Genomic DNA, 18894 nt, shown 5'->3' on the forward strand with positions numbered 1-18894 from the left:
TCATTTATTGTTGACTCTTCCTCCTCCTGGGTCATTTTTTGCATGATTACACAAACTATTAGACGTCCCTTTTTGTCTATTACAATTAACCACACTGTTTCCCTGGCAGCAGCACAATTTCAACAGAAGAACATCAAGACACTGTGTTCTAGAGACGCATTGGCAGATTAAAGGGCACATTGCTCGATTGGCTCACCAGCGAGATAAGCTTAATGTGGGTAATGGGCATGGGATACATGCCCATCTGAGGTCCAAGACATCACTTCAACTAAAAAGCAAATAAAGAAACAAAACAAAGAAACAAACAAAACATGACAGTACAGTGTGCAACAGGGAAAGTCGATGTGCTCTATGTATTGTAAACCAACTCGCTTGGCTCTCTGGTTGCAAACAATAGGGGGAATGGAGTATAGTATCGTCCCCGGGGGGAGGGGAGGGGGGGTGATCACTTTCTGCATTCACCCAGCAGATGGCTTGCCGAGATGGCTTTTTGATGAGCGCTCTGTGGGGAGCTGTTAGGGTTTAATGGACACTTTGATGCATAGATGGGGTGAGCCGAGGTTCCAACCGATTGGATTGGGAACCTACGGCTTCTGAACCACGTGGGCCATAGGTCAAGAGCCTATCTCCCGTTTCCATAGTGTGGTGCAGCTTGATGTCGACATGATGCTAGTCTGGGGACCTGGAATTACACCCATTCCAACCCTTGATGCCGAGTGCCAAGCAGAGAGGCATTACCACTTTTCTTTTGGTGTGACTCGGGCTGGTGATTGAACCCCTGACAAAAAAATATGACACCACCATTATTTACAGTAGTTTTCATATAATTTTGTTTTGTTCATGTTTCATCCTGTCCCGTCCTGCTCTGCTTTGTTGTATTGTGTTCTAACTGGTCTCATCCATCCAGATGGATACCCCCGGGAGGAAATTGTGTACAAGTGGAAGAGGAGCTCTGTGGAGGTTGGAGACATCCGCTCCTGGAGGCTCTACCAGTTCTCCTTCGTTGGCCTGAGGAACACTACAGAGATCGTCAGGACCGTCTCAGGTAAGATCTACTGGTCTAACATCAATTAGTGCATTTATATAGCGCCTTTATCCAAGGCGCTTTACATAGATTGTGCATTACAACATTCACCCATTCACACACACAGTCATACACCGATGGCGGCACCAACCAGCACATCAGGAGCAATTAGGGGTTCAGTGTCTTGCTCATGAAAGACACTCCGACACTAACTCTGGGAAGCCCAGGTTCGAACTGGCAACCTTGCCGTTACCATCCAGCCACTCTACCCCTGAGCCACCGCCGTAATTGATTTTCAATTATCTTTTCAGTGATTAAGGTTACTTACAATAGCTCCACTTGGGAGTAATGCACACCTGACATTATTTGAACAATTCAGATGTATGGTTTAATTCCACCCATCTTGTACTTGTACTACTCGGTTACAAGAATCACTTTCAGATGCTATGGCTGTGATCTACGACAATCCTAATTGGGTAGAAAACTCTTGTAAATGTCTCATACAGAGTGTGTCTCATTATTCTCATATAGTACACATAGCCTCTTTGGTATCTATAATGAACAAACTCCTGTCACTCCTCATATTCAACTATTTATTATTTGCCCTTAACATGCTACATCAGAGAAGATAAATCAGCATATCAGCAATCAGTATACTGTAGTTCAACTTGATTTAGCCGTGTGTAGCGATATGCTCACAGCGTGGACATTAGTCTCGTCCCTCTCAGTACTAGATTATTATTATTATAATATATTGTATTTTTTGCAATGCCCAGTATTCAAATATTTGAAATACTTAATGGTTATAGCCTGGCTCTTGACCAATCTGGTTGGCTAGTCACCACTTCGGCCCCGAAGTCCCCCCACAATTGAGAGGGGTCAGACTTAATCTGCCTGTGGCAATATGCATTGCAAAGGCAAATGAAGGCCGGCTATGCGAGGCTAGATTTGATTTGCAACAAGGGTATTGCTGATCAAAGAAAACCTGTAACTATACCTGTAGGTGTGATCAAAGCCAGAGAGAGTCAATTCAAATAAAATCTAGACTAGTCCGTACTCTACTGTGCTTTCCTCCACAAACACTAATGTGGTTTTAGACTATTCTCCCCTAAATTAATTATACCCTGTATTTATTCTTGGCATGCCCTAGCAAGAGTACATGCTGCTGGATTAAAAGACTGTACTGTGCAATAAATAAGAAGGTGAAGAATAGAATAAAATCTGATGTCTATTGGCTGGACTCCACCAGCTAATGACGTACAGGGATATGAATGTTTGTGAGAAAAGAGAGAATTGCTGCTTTTCCTCGACTTCCTAAATTCCTAGCATTTGCAGCGGACAGAAATGTATTTCTTTCTCAAACACTACGAACTCACAGCATGTCATGCTGCAATGTGTTGTGAGCGTGCAGATCAGTTAAGAGTTAACTATATATCACGCCTAATGTATGTAATGTTGTTCAGTGCAATTATATGGCAATGAGGCTTTATGTAATCTGGGACCTCCCTCCCCGTTGCCTGTGGAAAGGCATGTCTGTCAAGAAAGAGACTTACACCTTTTGGCCAAAACAAGAGTTATTTTCATCAGATCAGCTATGTTTGCCATGGGGGACTGACAGAAGGGCACAACAATGGGAAATTAATGCCTGTCGAAATCAAATGTTCCCTCGTAAATTATATTGTTTAATCACTCGCACACATGCACCGACGTTTTAGAATTTATGTGCCCACAGTTCAAGAGGCATCTTCACAGCAGAAGGAATGCTGCCTTAGATGTGGGCTACTACTACCTCCATACAGTAAACATTATATTCCCTGTTAGTGGAAATTGTGTGAGATATTCAGTTAATTCAGACTGTTCACCTTAAGTGGATATTGTTCAAGGGGTATATGGAAACCGTTTTGGCTCCGTTCCTTCCACTTCTGAGGGCCTATAGAAATTAGAAATGGGTGGTAATTGCACCAGACATTGTACATGTTGGCCCCCAAGTACACATTACTATTCAGCCTCCGAACAGGCATGCACTTTGAATGGTCACTCCCTGATGGAGAATTGCACTAGTTTACATAAACAAACTTATCAGACTAGAGAGAACCTATTGATGTAATCTATACAGTCCTTTCGGGTGTGTCCTCCTCCATGAATTATGAACGCAGCATCTGTGTGCGAAACAGCCAGAGAGAGATACGAGGGGGGTGCACGGCCTTTTAATCCTCGAGTCGTTTTAAACAGCTCTGGAAACTGTAGGGAGCAGGGACGCAATCCTAAGAGGTACGCAAATAGTGTCAGGCTTCACGCTAATTTGCCGAGCTGCTGGATAAGCTGCACTTAATACGTACAGCTGTAACTATAGTAGGGACCTTAACTAGGGTAGTATTTGACCAGAATCTCACAGTCCATCCACACGATTCACTCGACTGCAACGATTTGAAGCAGCACTGCATGGGAATGATGGGGAAGGCTGCTGCACGTTGAATGACTGCAGTTATTGAGTCATGTTGTGGTCTGAACCACAGGTGTGTGCGGAGATAGCTTAATTAAAACATTTGTGGGAAGGCATTTATTTAGCAACAAGGCGTAAAAGAGTGAGAAGAATATACCCCGTTTCCAAATCAACAATATATTTGGTGGTTGCAAGTGTCTCGTTCTATTCAACTCAAACTCTGAAATCAACTTGGAAGCTGAGAGTATGCTGTCTGACTATAGATGATTAATGAACATTGCAGAGTGACCTACAGTAACGCGTATCATTACAGCCAACCAAATTATATTGGCTGATGAGTCCATTGCCTGATGTACAATAGTCATAAGCTGAACAGCGGTAGTCTCTTAATTGTGACCAGATTTGACTGAGAGCCTGCCATCATGCAACCTCCAGCTTTTCACCAGAGGAGAAAAACTGAATTTATTTATATTTTATCCAAAATGAGTTAATAGCACAGGCAGACTCTTCACATACTAGAGCATGTCTGAAATAGATATCAGAGCTGAAATCGACACAATAAATGCTTAAACGTAGCCAGGTGTAATGTTAAGAGTCCACAGAAGTGAACCTTTCAAGCCTGTTTTCTCAACTCGCTGTTTTCTGCAAGACATTACTCTATAAGCCATATCTCCAAAACTGGTGGGTCAAACCAATATGTCAATTTGAAGCTATGATTCCCTACTTTCATATAAAAAATATCCAATGGCAGTCAGATTTGGCCACAATTGTGTTGTTGTCTATAACCAAGTTCTACTGAAGCAATGCAGTGCTACACAGAGGAGAGGTGCACACACATAATGACCCATTTCATTATTCAGTTTTCATACAATTAGCAAAAAGTCCCCCCCCCCCCCCCCCCCCCTTCGCAGGAATGCAGTGTTTGATAGAGCAGAATGCTCTGTTTATTTCAGTTGTCAGCTAACAAAGCGAGGCGCTCTCTCATGCACGTGCACTGTGGCACATCTGTCAAGCACGGCTGCCTTGACAGCTGTTTAGCCTTCATATACACATAAATAAGCACACACACACAAATCTGACAGTAATTTTACTGAGACAGTTATACTGGATCTGCACCATCAACTCAAGGAAAGTGGAAAACATGAAAGACTAAATCATGCCTTCTCTGGCTTGTTCACGTCTTTTGGTCCAAGTCCGAGTTTCTGTATGCACTGTACAGTTGTCTGTTTAGAATGTGCATATCTTGAGAAGCGTTCATCCGGTCGACTTCACACTGAGGACCCAATGGAGTGCAGTGTTGAGTACAAAGTCGATGGAGTGAGTGCTTCTTGATAATGCAATCAGCCTTTCTACAGTACAGCTGTAGACAGCATTTCCGGGGGCAAAGCAATCAACAGCCTCCGAACAGGCATGCACTTTGAATGGTCACTCCCTGATGGAGAACTGCACTAGTTTACATAAACAAACTTATCAGACTAGAGAGAACCTATTGATGTTATCTATACAGTCCTTTCGGGTGTGTCCTCCTCCAGGACTTATGAACGCAGCATCTGTGTGCGAAACAGCCAGAGAGAGATACGAGGGGGGTGCACGGCCTTTTAATCCTTGAGTCGTTTTAAACAGCTCTGGAAACTGTAGGGAGCAGGGACGCAATCCTAAGAGGTACGCAAATAGTGTCAGGCTTCACGCTAATTTGCCGAGCTGCTGGATAAGCTGCACTTAATACGTACAGCTGTAACTATAGTAGGGACCTTAACTAGGGTAGTATTTGACCAGAATCTAACAGTCCATCCACACGATTCACTCGACTGCAACGATTTGAAGCAGCACTGCATGGGAATGATAGGGAGGGCTGCTGCACGTTGAATGACTGCAGTTATTGAGTCATGTTGTGGTCTGAACCACAGGTGTGTGCGGAGATAGCTTAATTAAAACTGCCACACCGTGACTTTTCCTCACAGAGTAAATAGTGTTACATACAGGGAGCCACGTATTATCAGAATTGAATGAAAACGAAATTCAGCATTGCTCATTGGGGTGATTAATTAATTTGTGCTGAACTGGGTCAGGTAAAGGCAACAGTGGGGGGGAAAAGGGGGACAGACAGGAGAGTAGGTGCTCAGGCCTAATGCAGACAGAGGTGGCCATGGCGGCAGGCCAGAGCCATGGATTTCCTGTTATACCACGAGAAGCACAGGCCTGTCACATGTCCAGTTTTGTGACAACATCATAACAATGTGTTCTGCATTACTTGTACTTGTGTTCCCTGCGTCATTTACTTTGGACAGGCACATGAAACGGTACATGAAAGAATAGAGAGGTTTTCAAATGAAAGACATCTGTAGTTCATGTTTTCTTTTGTTTTATCTTTGTATATGTCCGTTTCCATTTGAGGTTACTGTAATTCTCTCTCCATTCCCTCAATCCGCCAGCCGTCAGTTCTCATCAGGGCATCGAGCAATGCCTGGAAACCTTTGCCTGCATTTGAACACACTTCTACTGTAAGAGAAGGTCACATACTGTAAATATACACACACACACACACACACACACACACACACACAATAGTATAGTTGCACACGCAGCACGCACACAAACACACACATGCAGAAGCATTATGTGACCCTGAGAGTGACCCCTCTTCCCCAGAGTTCCGGCTGCATGACAAGTAAGGAGTATTGGAAGGACACTGGCAGACAGGAGAGAGAGAGAGAGAGAGAGAGAGAGAGAGAGAGAGAGAGAGGGAGAGAAGTGAAAGCAGGACAAAGGATGTTGAAGCCATTGCATCCAAGCACTGGTTAACACTCATGTGAATTTATTGCAAAGTTAACCCCTCAGTGGCAGGGTTAAGCTAGCGTAAGAAGCCGGGCCAGTACCCATCTGCCAGCCTGGAGATCAGAAGGGATCAGAGACAATTGGGCGGTGGGGTTGGGGGCTTATATTGGCAGAAAGAAGGGACTGGGATAAAGAAGGTAGAAGAGTAAAAACTAAAGAATCAAAGGGGGGAGAAAACTGCTAGAAATCGGATACTGAAAACACATTCAGTGAAAGAGACAGTACAATCCTCTCTGAGTTACAGACCCTTAAGGCTCGAGTTTACTCAATCATTTGCTAGTGACCCCCTGGAGCTCCCAAGAACCCCAGGTCTAGAACAGTGTCTTTGGCCTGGAGCTCCCAAGAACCCCAGGTCTAGAACAGTGTCTTTGGCCTGGAGCTCCCAAGAACCCCAGGTCTAGAACAGTGTCTTTGCACAATGAATATTATTTTGGAATCATATAATTGTCGATGATATGATTCCAAAATAACATTGTTAAAAAAAAGACACAACTGGGCGCTCGGATGGTGCGGTGTGCCTGCCCATCACCACAGAGGTTGTGGGTTTAAATCCACCGTGGTGTATCCGGCTTTATACGAACATACAATTGGCCCGTGTTCTGTGGAGGGAAGCCTGGCAGGGAGGATGATATTAACCCCTTCTGACCTGAGATCAGATTCTAAAAATGTCTTCTACATCATGACAGTTTTCATTCTGACCTGAGATCAGATTCTAAAAGGCTAGGGTGAATGTGTGTGGAGACTGGAGAGGACTCAATTGGCCTAACAACTAAATTGTGTAAGAAAAGGGGTAAAAAGAAAAACTAAAAAAAAAGGGAAAAAGATACAACCACCACCAAGTATACTACAAATCAACAGGTAACAATAACAAAATGAAATTAGCCCGTTATATAAACCTAATTTTCACAAAACCTTGCATGTTCAGAAAATAGAATAGCCACTACAACTTTTAGCCTTCTGATCTTTCTTTCTAAGCAATACAGCTTCCAAAAGCTCCCTCATTTGTTTCACTCAACACATGGGTCAATTAATGACAAGCATTTCACTTGCTGCATAATTAATTGAAGATCCACACTGGTCTTCAAATGTGTATTTCATGGCCATTATGTCAGAGCCAAAAACATCTAGTTTGAACTTTAAAGGAAATAGCAACCCAACCTCACACATTGAGGCTAATTGAGGTGACCAAGAGCTATACGTCACTGTTAAAACTCACTACCTTCAACATCAAAAACAACACAACTAACACTGTAGGTGAGATTCACATCAGCCTTCAATTCCAGAGACAGAACATGCTTCATTGCCAGCCACACAAATTGGGTTACAAAATGACAACAGCTTGAACACAGCATACATACAACACAAGCAGCAGCAGCAGCAGCAGCAAAAGAAAACAGGGAAAAAAAGAAAGAAATTAAAGAAAAACAAGTTTCCTACCTTGAGCCATGGTTCTATTAGACTTTATCAGTTGTGCAAGTGGTGGCCAGAGTGAAAACTTGGAACCCTCGGATGAGCCCTCCAGCGGCATCTCCATCGACCAGCATCATTCTCCCGGCTGCCATCGTCTCACACCCTTGCCCCCCCCAGGGGACTGTCCATAACTCCGACATCTGTTGGTAAACATGTTCCTCCTGGTTGATGCACACAGCACAGCGGTGTAGAACAGGCTGCTTCAGGGTCCATGGCCATGCTATTCAGAGCCCCCGTGTACTAGCTCCTATGGTCCGGAGTTGGAGGGGGACAAGAGAGCAAGGGAGAGAGAATATATATAATGTATCATAGTGTGTGTACCCTGTCACAACAACTCACAACCTTCAACATAAGCAAGCCACAACACAGCATACACTAGCTGCCTAGTATACAGTGTAACAGTATAGGCCTACATATAGTCCTGTCACAACATACACAATTAATATACAGCCTAGTATACAGTATTTTATTTATAATACACAACGTGTCGCAACATGACTCGAGTCGTTGTGAGCTTGTAGACCTGCTATTTTTGTTCCCCCTAGAATAGGGCAGGCATGCTGGGGTTAATGCTAAGCTAACAATAGATGGCTAACTACCTTGAGTTTGGTTTGCCATGAATATAATTAACTTCTCTTTCAACTGTCACACACGTGACTCATCCTTTTCCACTCCTGACAACTCTACTCAGTGAGGTTGAACATTACATTAGCTGTTTATTTCACTCTTTTACTTCCAAATATAATATATAACTTGACTTACTTGAGTGACACACTTCCTATCTGTTTGCTGCAGGTGTGGTGGGTAAGGGGGCGGGGAAACCAGCCTGAAGCCTGCTGTTAGGGAGTGTGTACCAATAACCTGCATTCACAGAGTGTCTACTTTCTGACAATAACACCTTATTTTATGTCTCAATTCACTGTTTTGCTATGTATTTTTCCTTCTTTTAAGACTATAATATTACCCTTGTGGATGTTGCCCCCAGATGTTAAGCAAGCTAGCAGACTTTAGATAAATAACAACTAAAGAGAAAGACTTTGTTTGAATAGCGGCTGGAGTCGTTGTGAGCTTGTAGACCTGCTATTTTTGTTCCCCCTAGAATAGGGCAGGCATGCTGGGGTTAATGCTAAGCTAACAATAGATGGCTAACTACCTTGAGTTTGGTTTGCCATGAATATAATTAACTTCTCTTTCAACTGTCACACACGTGACTCATCCTTTTCCACTCCTGACAACTCTACTCAGTGAGGTTGAACATTACATTAGCTGTTTATTTCACTCTTTTACTTCCAAATATAATATAACTTGACTTACTTGAGTGACACACTTCCTATCTGTTTGCTGCAGCTGCAGGTGTGGTGGGTAAGGGGGCGGGGAAACCAGCCTGAAGCCTGCTGTTAGGGAGTGTGTACCAATAACCTGCATTCACAGAGTGTCTACTTTCTGACAATAACACCTTATTTTATGTCTCAATTAACTGTTTTGCTATGTATTTTTCCTTCTTTTAAGACTATAATATTACCCTTGTGGATGTTGCCCCCAGATGTTAAGCAAGCTAGCACACTTTAGATAAATAACAACTAAAGAGAAAGACTTTGTTTGAATAGCGCAAGGCGTTGTGAGCTTGTAGATCCGCTATTTTCGGCTAATGTTCCCCACAGAATAGGGATGGAACCGTGCGCACGTGCACAATGGGCCTTTTTGATCTGAAAACCCATGAATAATTAATTTATGCCACTGAGTGATGCTATAGGGTTCAAGTGGTTCATGTAAAAATAATAATTAAAATATTTGTACAACTTTGAGGGCCCCCTAGGGGTCCCTGATGAAGACCCCTGCATAAAATGCTAACCTTGACAAACAATATTGTGAATTACGTCAGTGTTTTGGAAGTCGTGGCGATGGCCCTGCAAATGACATGCAGGAGGTGCATTAATTAATGGGGAACACCGACTCATCTAAATCAAAGAAAGCAGACGCTTTTGGGATGTTAATTATGTGGATATATAACATCCTAAATTTGACAACCTTAATTTTTACAATGCTCGTGATTATGCAGCTCCATTGCACCAGTCTCTGGGGAAGAGCCATGACTCCAGGGTTTTATTTTACAGTCTCTGGGGAAGAGCCATGACTCCAGGGTTTTATTTTACAGTCTCTGGGGAAGAGCCATGACTCCAGGGTTTTATTTTACACTTTCAGTTACATAACACGCAGGATGTTGCCGACAAGTATGAATTTCAGTACAGTAGCACTTTATTGATCCCACAGTGGGAAAAGTACTTATTATCGCTGACGCCACATACTGTAAATGACACAATGCACAGAACTAAATACATAATCTATACGAGAGTCTCTATAAGGTAACATAAAGATATACCTGAGGTAAATAATGATTAGTGTCTAGTGTCTGCGATGGGAAGCCACAACTAAAAGTAAAAAGTAGTAGTGGAAGAGCTTAAGAATAGCACATACTGTACTGTAGTAGAAGCAAGGTGATTTATCAATAATATGGATAATCACACAGTTTTTCTTTCCAACTCCATTGGCAAACTGTAGGAAAAAATTGCCCAGATGTCATTTCATGTCTCCAATAACATTTATGTCAATTATTATTGGAGGGGAGCTCTCTGTTTGTATCGGCCATCTGTCAAGCACATTAACTGAATAAATGATTTGAAAAAGCAACATTTAAAAGGGCACGAGGCAAGCCTCCCAAGCGTAAAGGGAATCAATGCCATTTGCTATCTCTCTGCCTCGATATTATGCAACCGCCCCTCTTGCTATGAATCATGGGATGGTTTAAGCAGAACCTTATGATGGCTAATTTTCTACAGTATCTGCTTATCAGAGACTGTGTGTGTTGACTGCATGTGCGTGCGTGCGTGCGTGCGCACGTGTCACGCGCATGTACTATAAACACGAGTGAGCGTGCCCCTCTGCGAGCATGAGTCCACACGTGTGTTTTATTCTTTTTCTCTTTTTTTTTTGTATTGAGAGCTATTCCTGGAGTGACCTTCGAGATGCTGTGGCACACTGCCGTGTTGTCTGTGTGCGTCGGCCTGTGTGATCCGCTTTGAGTTGAAAAAGCCCCGGGAAACATCACAGGCCTTTCTCCCCATACCGCAGCTCCACGGCATGCGGATGACCCCAGATGTCTGGGGGCACCGAGGACCAAAGGAAGTGGTCGAGCGAGGGAACGAGTGAGCCAAACAGTACATGTGCACAGAATGATGCACATACTGTACTGTAACATGCACATGCATATATACAGTACGGTATATATATATATATGTATGGTATGGATTCCCCTTATAGTAGCACGGAAGAGTGCACTATTATTGCTCTCTTCTCTATAGCATTTAAGTGCTGCCACCGAGAGCTATCAAATGCACACACTATGCACTCCCACATGCACTCTTTCCCAGAAACCAGACAATAGAGAATCGGAATCAGTTTTATTTGTCACATCACAGTTTAGGTGGAAAGAGGTGGGCTCCATCGTTTTGTCTGAAATATTCCGTGAGAAGAGAGGACAGAGGTAGAGTGAGACAAAGGCGAAAGAGATAGAAAACAGCTAGGTTACATAATATACAGTGATATAAAGCGTATGTTAAAGCAGGTACACATTATATTTAGACTTTTAGAACATCACATGCAGGTGTGTACATGTTCTTTTAGAAACATTAAAGCATCATATGCAGGTGCGTGCATAGCATGAAAGAAGCAGTATGTATACAGGCTATGGTGTTCTTAAGGTGCTGTGTAGCATGCACAAACGACACACTGTACAACACTCGTACAGGGTAGGGCACTACAGTGGATCAGGAACTGAACCACAAGGTTCCTGGGTTGATCCCCAGCTCCTCCTGCATGGCTTCATGTTCATGATGTCCTTGTCTTTGAACAAGAGACTGAACCTCTCACTGCTCACAGCAGGTTGGTGCCGGATTGGCCTGTGAATTGGACGTACAGTACTGTATGTAACGCACATTGTAGGACTTTGGGGGGAAAAGTGCAAGCAATTTACAAAGTCACAAAGTAATTTAACACTTTCTGAAAACTAATTGTGATGCGTTGTGAGCTTGTGGATCAGCTTTTTGGCTGAAGAGTTTTTTTCCAAGGGGGAAAAAAGGAGGGGGAACAAGTATGGACCCCTGGGGAACGCCTGTCAACGAATCAACAAATGAAAGTGGTTAATGGATGCTATAGTGCTAGTGCAGTCACAACTAGAGACAATTCCTCCGAGGAAATGTACTTATGGGGAGACAAGACGGGCAGGAGGCAATATTGCCTCCAGCCCTCCACGTTAGGAGGTTTGAGGAATTCCCCAGCGGAGGCGCTGTAATGGGCCCAGCAAAACGCACACTCAAACGGAGAAGAAATCAAAAAGCAAATTAAGGCATGGTGTTATTGAATTGTTTGAGAAAATGATGCAGAGGAGACACGAATGCGCAGAGCCTTGTCATTGGCCAGTCACTTTAATGAAGAAAAGTTGGTGTGAGATGGAAACACGTAGTGCAATAACGCCGAAATGTGAATAGGCTCCGTTATCGTGGCTGTAATTTATCCCTGGTCAAATTAAATTACCGCAGAATGGAAACATAAAGGCATGAAAGGGGAATTGTGTGCTGTATTTTCAAAATCGATTAACTGCTTGTTAAGTAACACAACACCTGTCATTGTAGAACTATTTGGAAATGCAGTTCCCAGATGGAAAGCGACAACATATTATTACTGCAATTGAATTACATTGTTTTTGTTGTACTGTGCACAATGAAACTTAAATACAAAAACCTCAAGCACAACGAGATGGTTTAAATAGAAAATGTGAAATGACGTGCCTTAAAATATGGTGAGAAACTGTGCTATAGAAAGTCTGTTTGCAGGTTGTTTAGAAATTTCAACAGAGCCTCTAATCTCTTTAGGCAAGGTGTTCCATAATTTGGGAGCATAACTGAAGAAAGCTGCATCCCAATTGTCTTTTGGGTTAAGGTTATGCATAATCTAACAAGCAGTAGAGGATCTAGGCTTGTGAAGGAACACAAGATGACAGGGAGTCGGTATCTTTGGCCCAATAGAGTACCCAAGAGACTTGGGTACAATAGAGTACCCAAGTCCTGGCATCACTCCCACTACCCCTGGGTCACATTTTTTGCATTGGATCACGTCATATAAAAACTGTGTGTTCCAAAAATAAACATACCACCCCAGGCAGCGATGTTGCAGGTACAGTGGGGTTCCATTCGTTTATGCCAGCCCAGTAATTCTAATGCAGAATAAGTTAACCCATTTGTTATCCCTTAGATATCCTCATGTGTTTTGCAGTGGTGGAAAATAACGAAGTACAATTACTTCGTTACTGTACTTAAGTACACGTTTTGAGAATTTGTACTTTTATTTACTATTTTTATTTTTCTGTATTTTTACTTTTACTTCGTTACATTTACAAGTCAAAAATCGTACTTTTTATCCGCTACATTAAAATTGGACACCTTTCGTTACTCGCTACACATTTCCACGCGAAATATGCGCAATCTCCGCATTTTCCACATAAAGTTTATAAAGTCATCGCCTCACTCATTCGTTCACATTCACACAGAAGCATGGTGGTGCGGTGCGTTGAAAAAGCTGGACAAGAAGCGCCCGTCTCTCTCTCTCTCTCTCTCTCTCTCTCCCTGGTGCAGTGAATAAATAACAGCGAGCCGCGCTGTGTGTGTGTGTGTGTGTGTGTGTGTGTGTGTGTCTGACGTGCGCTGCATCTGCTGGTTATTGCAGTTCTGTTTTCGTCACATTATGTGACGAAAACAGAACTGCAATAGCAGCAGATGCAGCGCATGTGTATGGGACTCACATACACATCTTAACGTCAGGAACGTTACACGACTCACCCATCCAGGTGATTGCAATAATAATCACTGTAGGCCGTCTTTACCGTGCATTGCATGTAAACGTCTGTCGAACGGGATGGTCGTTAAAGTTGATATCGGTTTCAACTTTATCCCCCAATAATGAAATCCACATTTGTGCATAGGCCTATAGCCTACTGTAGGCTTTTTTTACTCTATTTAGAAGACATTTTCAAGCTCTTGCTAATGAAATGATCGATTATTTTTATGGAGAAATCATTTTACATGCATCTCAATGGGAGACAGTTTGCCCTGCAAAGTGGAGTGGGTGGGGCTTAATTAGTGAAGGGCTAATTATAATGCGTGAATTTTAAGCAATTATAATGTCTGTTTTGCAAATTGCAATGGCTCTCCCCATTCTCCCCTAAATCTGAAATATATTTTTGTGTGAGCTTGCTTGCACCCTGAGTTGTTTGTAATGTTTGTAATGATAATGAGTGGCCAGTTTAGTTTCTAGGGTTTATCCCAACACAAACATTAAATGCCATTGATAATGAATGGCCAGTTTCGAGACGAGTGTTGAAATAAAGCCACTTTTGGACTTCATTTCTTTGTAGGCATTTTGAAAAGCATGTTGTACTTTTTACTTGTACTTTTTACTTGTACTTTGTAATTTTTACTTTTATACTTAAGTACATTTTTACACCGGGTACTTTTTGTACTTAAGTACATTTAATTTGAGGTACTTTTATACTTTTACTTAAGTAACTTTCTTAATGGGTACTTTGTACTTTTACTTAAGTAATTTTCAAGTAGAGAATCAGTACTTCTACTTAAGTAAAATATGTTTGTACTTTTTCCACCACTGGTGTTTTGTGATAATCAAAATCTAATTATTAGTAAAAATAATTGTAGTGTAGCTTGAATACATGTACTTGGTTACTTGGTTACTGTACACCACTGGGCTACTGTATATGGTTTTGCCTATACTCATGTTGGTTTGGCACATTTGCTTACACACAAAACTCATGCACTGTCAAATCAATGTTAATTCAACTCTGGACTCCATATTTCATTGTGCACACAGTACAACAAAAACAATGTAATTTAATTGCAGTAATAATATGTTGTCGCTTTCCATCTCGACTCCCATCTTTGGTGGAGAACAGAAGGTTAACACCTGCCGTGTGAAACAACAAATTAGCTGCCGTGCCACTCTTGCCACCATAATAGCAGCTCTCTCGTCTCTCCTTCCTTCTCTCAGCGTGAAAGTTGTGACTGGCAGGAGTGGGAGAGGAAGGGGCAAATCGTTCTGAATGACGCACGCACGCATGCACATGCGCACACACACACACACACACACACACACACACACACATGCAGACACACGTACGTGCACACTCTCTCTGAGTTACAGACCCTCAAGGCTCGGGTTCCTTACTCAATCCAAATCCAAACTTAATCAATCATTTGTTAGCAACCACCTGGAACCCCCTAGAACCCCTTGGTTTAGAACCAGTGTCTTAGCATGATGATATGATGCCAAATAAATATATTGTTCACAAGACACCCGCGCGCACACACACACACACACACACACACACACACACACACACACACACACACACACACACACGCACACGTCCTCCTCTCACATAAACCGTGAAGCCCCATTTGTGCTCCCTCTCGCTCTCTTTTTTTATTTTGTGCTGTATACTTCCGTGTCGCAGTACCCCCCCCCCCCTTTCCTCGATCTCGTCTAATAACCTAACCCAGTAATTAACATTTGGAAATGAGAGTCTCTGCATAGGCCAAAACAAAATGAGATTGCTTTGGGAGGAGGGGAAAGGCCTCTTGTTTTCCTTTTCCTAAAGACCATCACCTGCATATTAAGACAGTTTGTGCCCAAGATGTCTCCAGACATCCTAGGAATTATAGAGCTATATGGCCGCGTACACGCACAGCACTGACGAACGAAGACTGGGAAACTGTGGAGAGAGAGGGGGGGTTGGGGCTGGGCTGGCTGTTAGATTGCACTTTGATAAATTAAAATAAAAGAGAGGCATATACAGTCAAAAAGGAATCAACAGAATAAAGAGCAACTGTATGGCCGGGAGGAGTATACGTAGTTCTGCTTATTCTCTGATACATAAAGAATACAAAATAAAAACTGCAAAGGCCCTGCACTCTCCTTTCACCCTCCTGAAGATCAGTTAACATTGGCGACCTGATCTTCATGTCCCCAGTCAGTGGTGGCGTGCCTTTGCCACAGCGCAGGTGTGGTTGTAACACAGTGAGCAGCAGAGTGATTAAAAGTAGGACACACCGGAATGCACCGTCTCCTCACCTTCACTAGAGCGAGGTATACGAGACATGAATTAAATAGCAGAGAGAACAGAGTGAAAGAGAATGAGGGGGAGAGGTACAGGTTGATGATTTTGTGAGTGGGGGGACTTTAGAAGACACTGTATCAGCACTTTGTTTCCTACAGTATACAGAGGCAAAGTCTACCCTAAAAACATTTTTTTAACCACTTTCCACCTGGCGTTCCTATTTTAGTATGAAATAGAATGAAAGTATGAAATAGTGCTTAAGTGGTACACTTTTTAATTGGCATTAGTAAATACAAATAAATGTACTGCTACTGTATTTATCTTGTTTCTAGCCGTTTAGGATCCTGTCTATAGTGTAGTTGTCTTTGGCTCTATCTGACAAATCAGTGCATGGCACTGTGCTGGTGATAATTGTACAACATTGTAAGAGTTTAGCTGTAGTCTCTCTCCCATAATCATTATAATCATCACATTCAGAGCAGGTCAGGCACCCACCCCTCATGACGCCCTGCTTATCCATAATTACTTTACTTAATCTGCAGTTATGTGTGATAATGGTACTGCTCAAACGTAAATGAATCAATATTAACAACGGGATGGAATTATCAAAAAAAGAGGGAGTGTCATGCCTTTTCATTCAATTGATCCGTGATCCTTTCCTTTCTTTTCCTTCTAATAATTCATCAAATCTCTGTTAATTGTCACTCTGTCCCGGGCGTTTAACTCGGAAATGCATCTGACCGAGCGGTCTCAAACGTGCGTGTCTCTGACCCTATGTGGTGTGCAGTGCTGAATGGCAAATTTAACGCTCCAGCGGTGCCCGTGAACTGAAACACCATGAATATCTGTATCCGGCAGCTCGGGGGGGAAGATTCTATGTGTGTTCGTGAGATTGTATGCTTGATTGTGGGCCTAATGGGCTAACACAAACTGTCAGCGGCACGGATTGGCGGATCTTTGTTTTAATCTTTGCACGCAAACCGATATAAGTGACGAAACTGGGCAAAAGCCATAATACGGAAGAATGTGATAGAAGAATGGCAATAACGTTTGGGATGAAGGAGAAGGAAGGAAACTTTGTCAAATTAAAAGAAAGTGAGAACAGAAGGTACAGCATGGTTATAGGGTAGTAGGAGAGAGGTCAAGATGTGTGATGGTCATGTCTTCCCAACTTGCATCGTAAAAAAATAACCAAAAGAAAGCACATTCCTATAGAATGTGCCTTGTTAATACACAGCACATGATCTTATATGTACATCAAAGTCCACTTAAGTTGTGCCCCAACCTTAAGTATACACATTAACATGTCCAAGTCAGCTTTCCTAAGACATATTGCCAACGTATGGCCATTCTTAATCCTAACTCACTGATGCCCTAATCCTTATGCCCTCAACCATGTATGCATGCACACACATACTACAGTACTCACTCACACACACGCACGCAAGCACGCGCACGTACGCACACAATTATTTATGTCCACATAATGAGAAGTACAGGAATACCTTGTACAAAGGACAGGGAGGCAGGGAGATGTACAGTATGTTATGTGAGCTAGACAAACATATGTACTCTGAGTACATTTGATTATTATTTTTTGTATTGTTAAGTGCCAGAAAGCATGCAGCAGTGTCTAAGGCTAACGGTAACATCACTCTGAGGGACAGGATGAGTTCATAAAGTCAGTTTCCCAGGCGTTTGAGGGATGTGTAGAGTGAGTGACTCGCCCAAGTTACATGGAGCAAGAGCCATCTGTACAGCCTTAAAGATTCACACACACACACACACACACACACACACACACACACACACACACACACACACACACGCACGCACACGCACACGCACACACAAAACCCACCTAATTGTGTTGTATCTCCTGTCTCGACAGTCAGACTGCAGCCAGTTCAAAGATAATGCTACTCTTTCGGGTCATATTAGCCAAGCTCAATGAATTGAGTATCAAACTCCACTCCTTGGGGCTCCTTTCACTTGGCTAATTGTCCTTGCATCAGAACCCAGGTTCCCAGAGCTAAACATCCTCAAATAAGGACACCGAGATCCAGGTTTGTCTTTGTGTCTATAAATTATGAAGAGTTATCATATTTTTGCTCTCCATTTGACCATCCTATACCTCATTCTACTTCTAGAAAAGGATCCTCTGGTGCAAATGATGCATTGCAGGCCTTTTTCTTTTTTCTTGTAGGCTACTGTTTTACTGTACTTAGTACTAGGATACAGTCATGTCTACATTAATCCTTTACATAATGTGCTGGGTTCCATGCATTTGATGGAACCCGAGACAACCGGATGCAGTGAAGCATATATTATCTGCAAAATATATGTAAATATGCAAAGATGTATGTGTGTGTGTGCTCATGCATGCGTGCATGCGTGCGTGCGTGCGTGCGTGCGTGCGTGCGTGCGTGCACACATACGCGCTTGTGTGTGTGTGTGTGTGTGTGTGTGTGTGTGTGTGTGTGTGTGTGTGTGTCTGTGTGTGCGTCTGCGTGTGTGTGTGTGTGTGTGTGTGTGTGTCTGTGCATGTAATGTGGAGATAATACATCGGCCAAAAGTGAAGGGTTATGGTATGTAGGCTAACATCAGCATAATGGGTGGTAAACGCTGGGTTTCTCGGCACCAAAGCCCTGACATTGAATACTTAAGAGGATTAGCTGGCCTTCAAACAAATATGTTACTCGAGATAAATCTCTCCCTGAATCTTTACGAGATGAAATATTGTTCCTATTCATCCCAGGATAGCCAGGATCATGTACAGCATTAACGGCCATGCGGACATGCTAGCATCATGGGTCCACTCCAGACCTCTGAATTGCTGTTATATATCCACGTTTAAAAGGCGGCTGAGCGATTTAGAGGTCTTACATTGCCCTCATCCACAGCTTTTTTCCAGGTTGGAGAAAGAACCGAGCCAATCAG

The 18894-nt window shown here is 42.7% G+C and overlaps 1 protein-coding gene across 1 annotated transcript in view; it reads left to right on the forward strand.

The window, feature by feature from the left end:
• gabrg2 (gamma-aminobutyric acid type A receptor subunit gamma2) overlaps positions 1-18894 on the forward strand; it is a gene marked incomplete at its 3' end in the record, with an annotated part of 70472 nt that overhangs the window by 31503 nt on the left and 20075 nt on the right. The window contains exon 6 of the mRNA XM_080779469.1: positions 908-1045. Within this exon, the coding sequence (XP_080635595.1) occupies positions 908-1045 (138 nt within the window). The remainder of the gene's footprint in view (positions 1-907; positions 1046-18894) is intronic.

This window comes from Protomyctophum bolini (genome assembly GCF_963924005.1).
Source record: "Protomyctophum bolini genome assembly, chromosome: 13".
NCBI lineage: Eukaryota > Metazoa > Chordata > Actinopteri > Myctophiformes > Myctophidae > Protomyctophum > Protomyctophum bolini.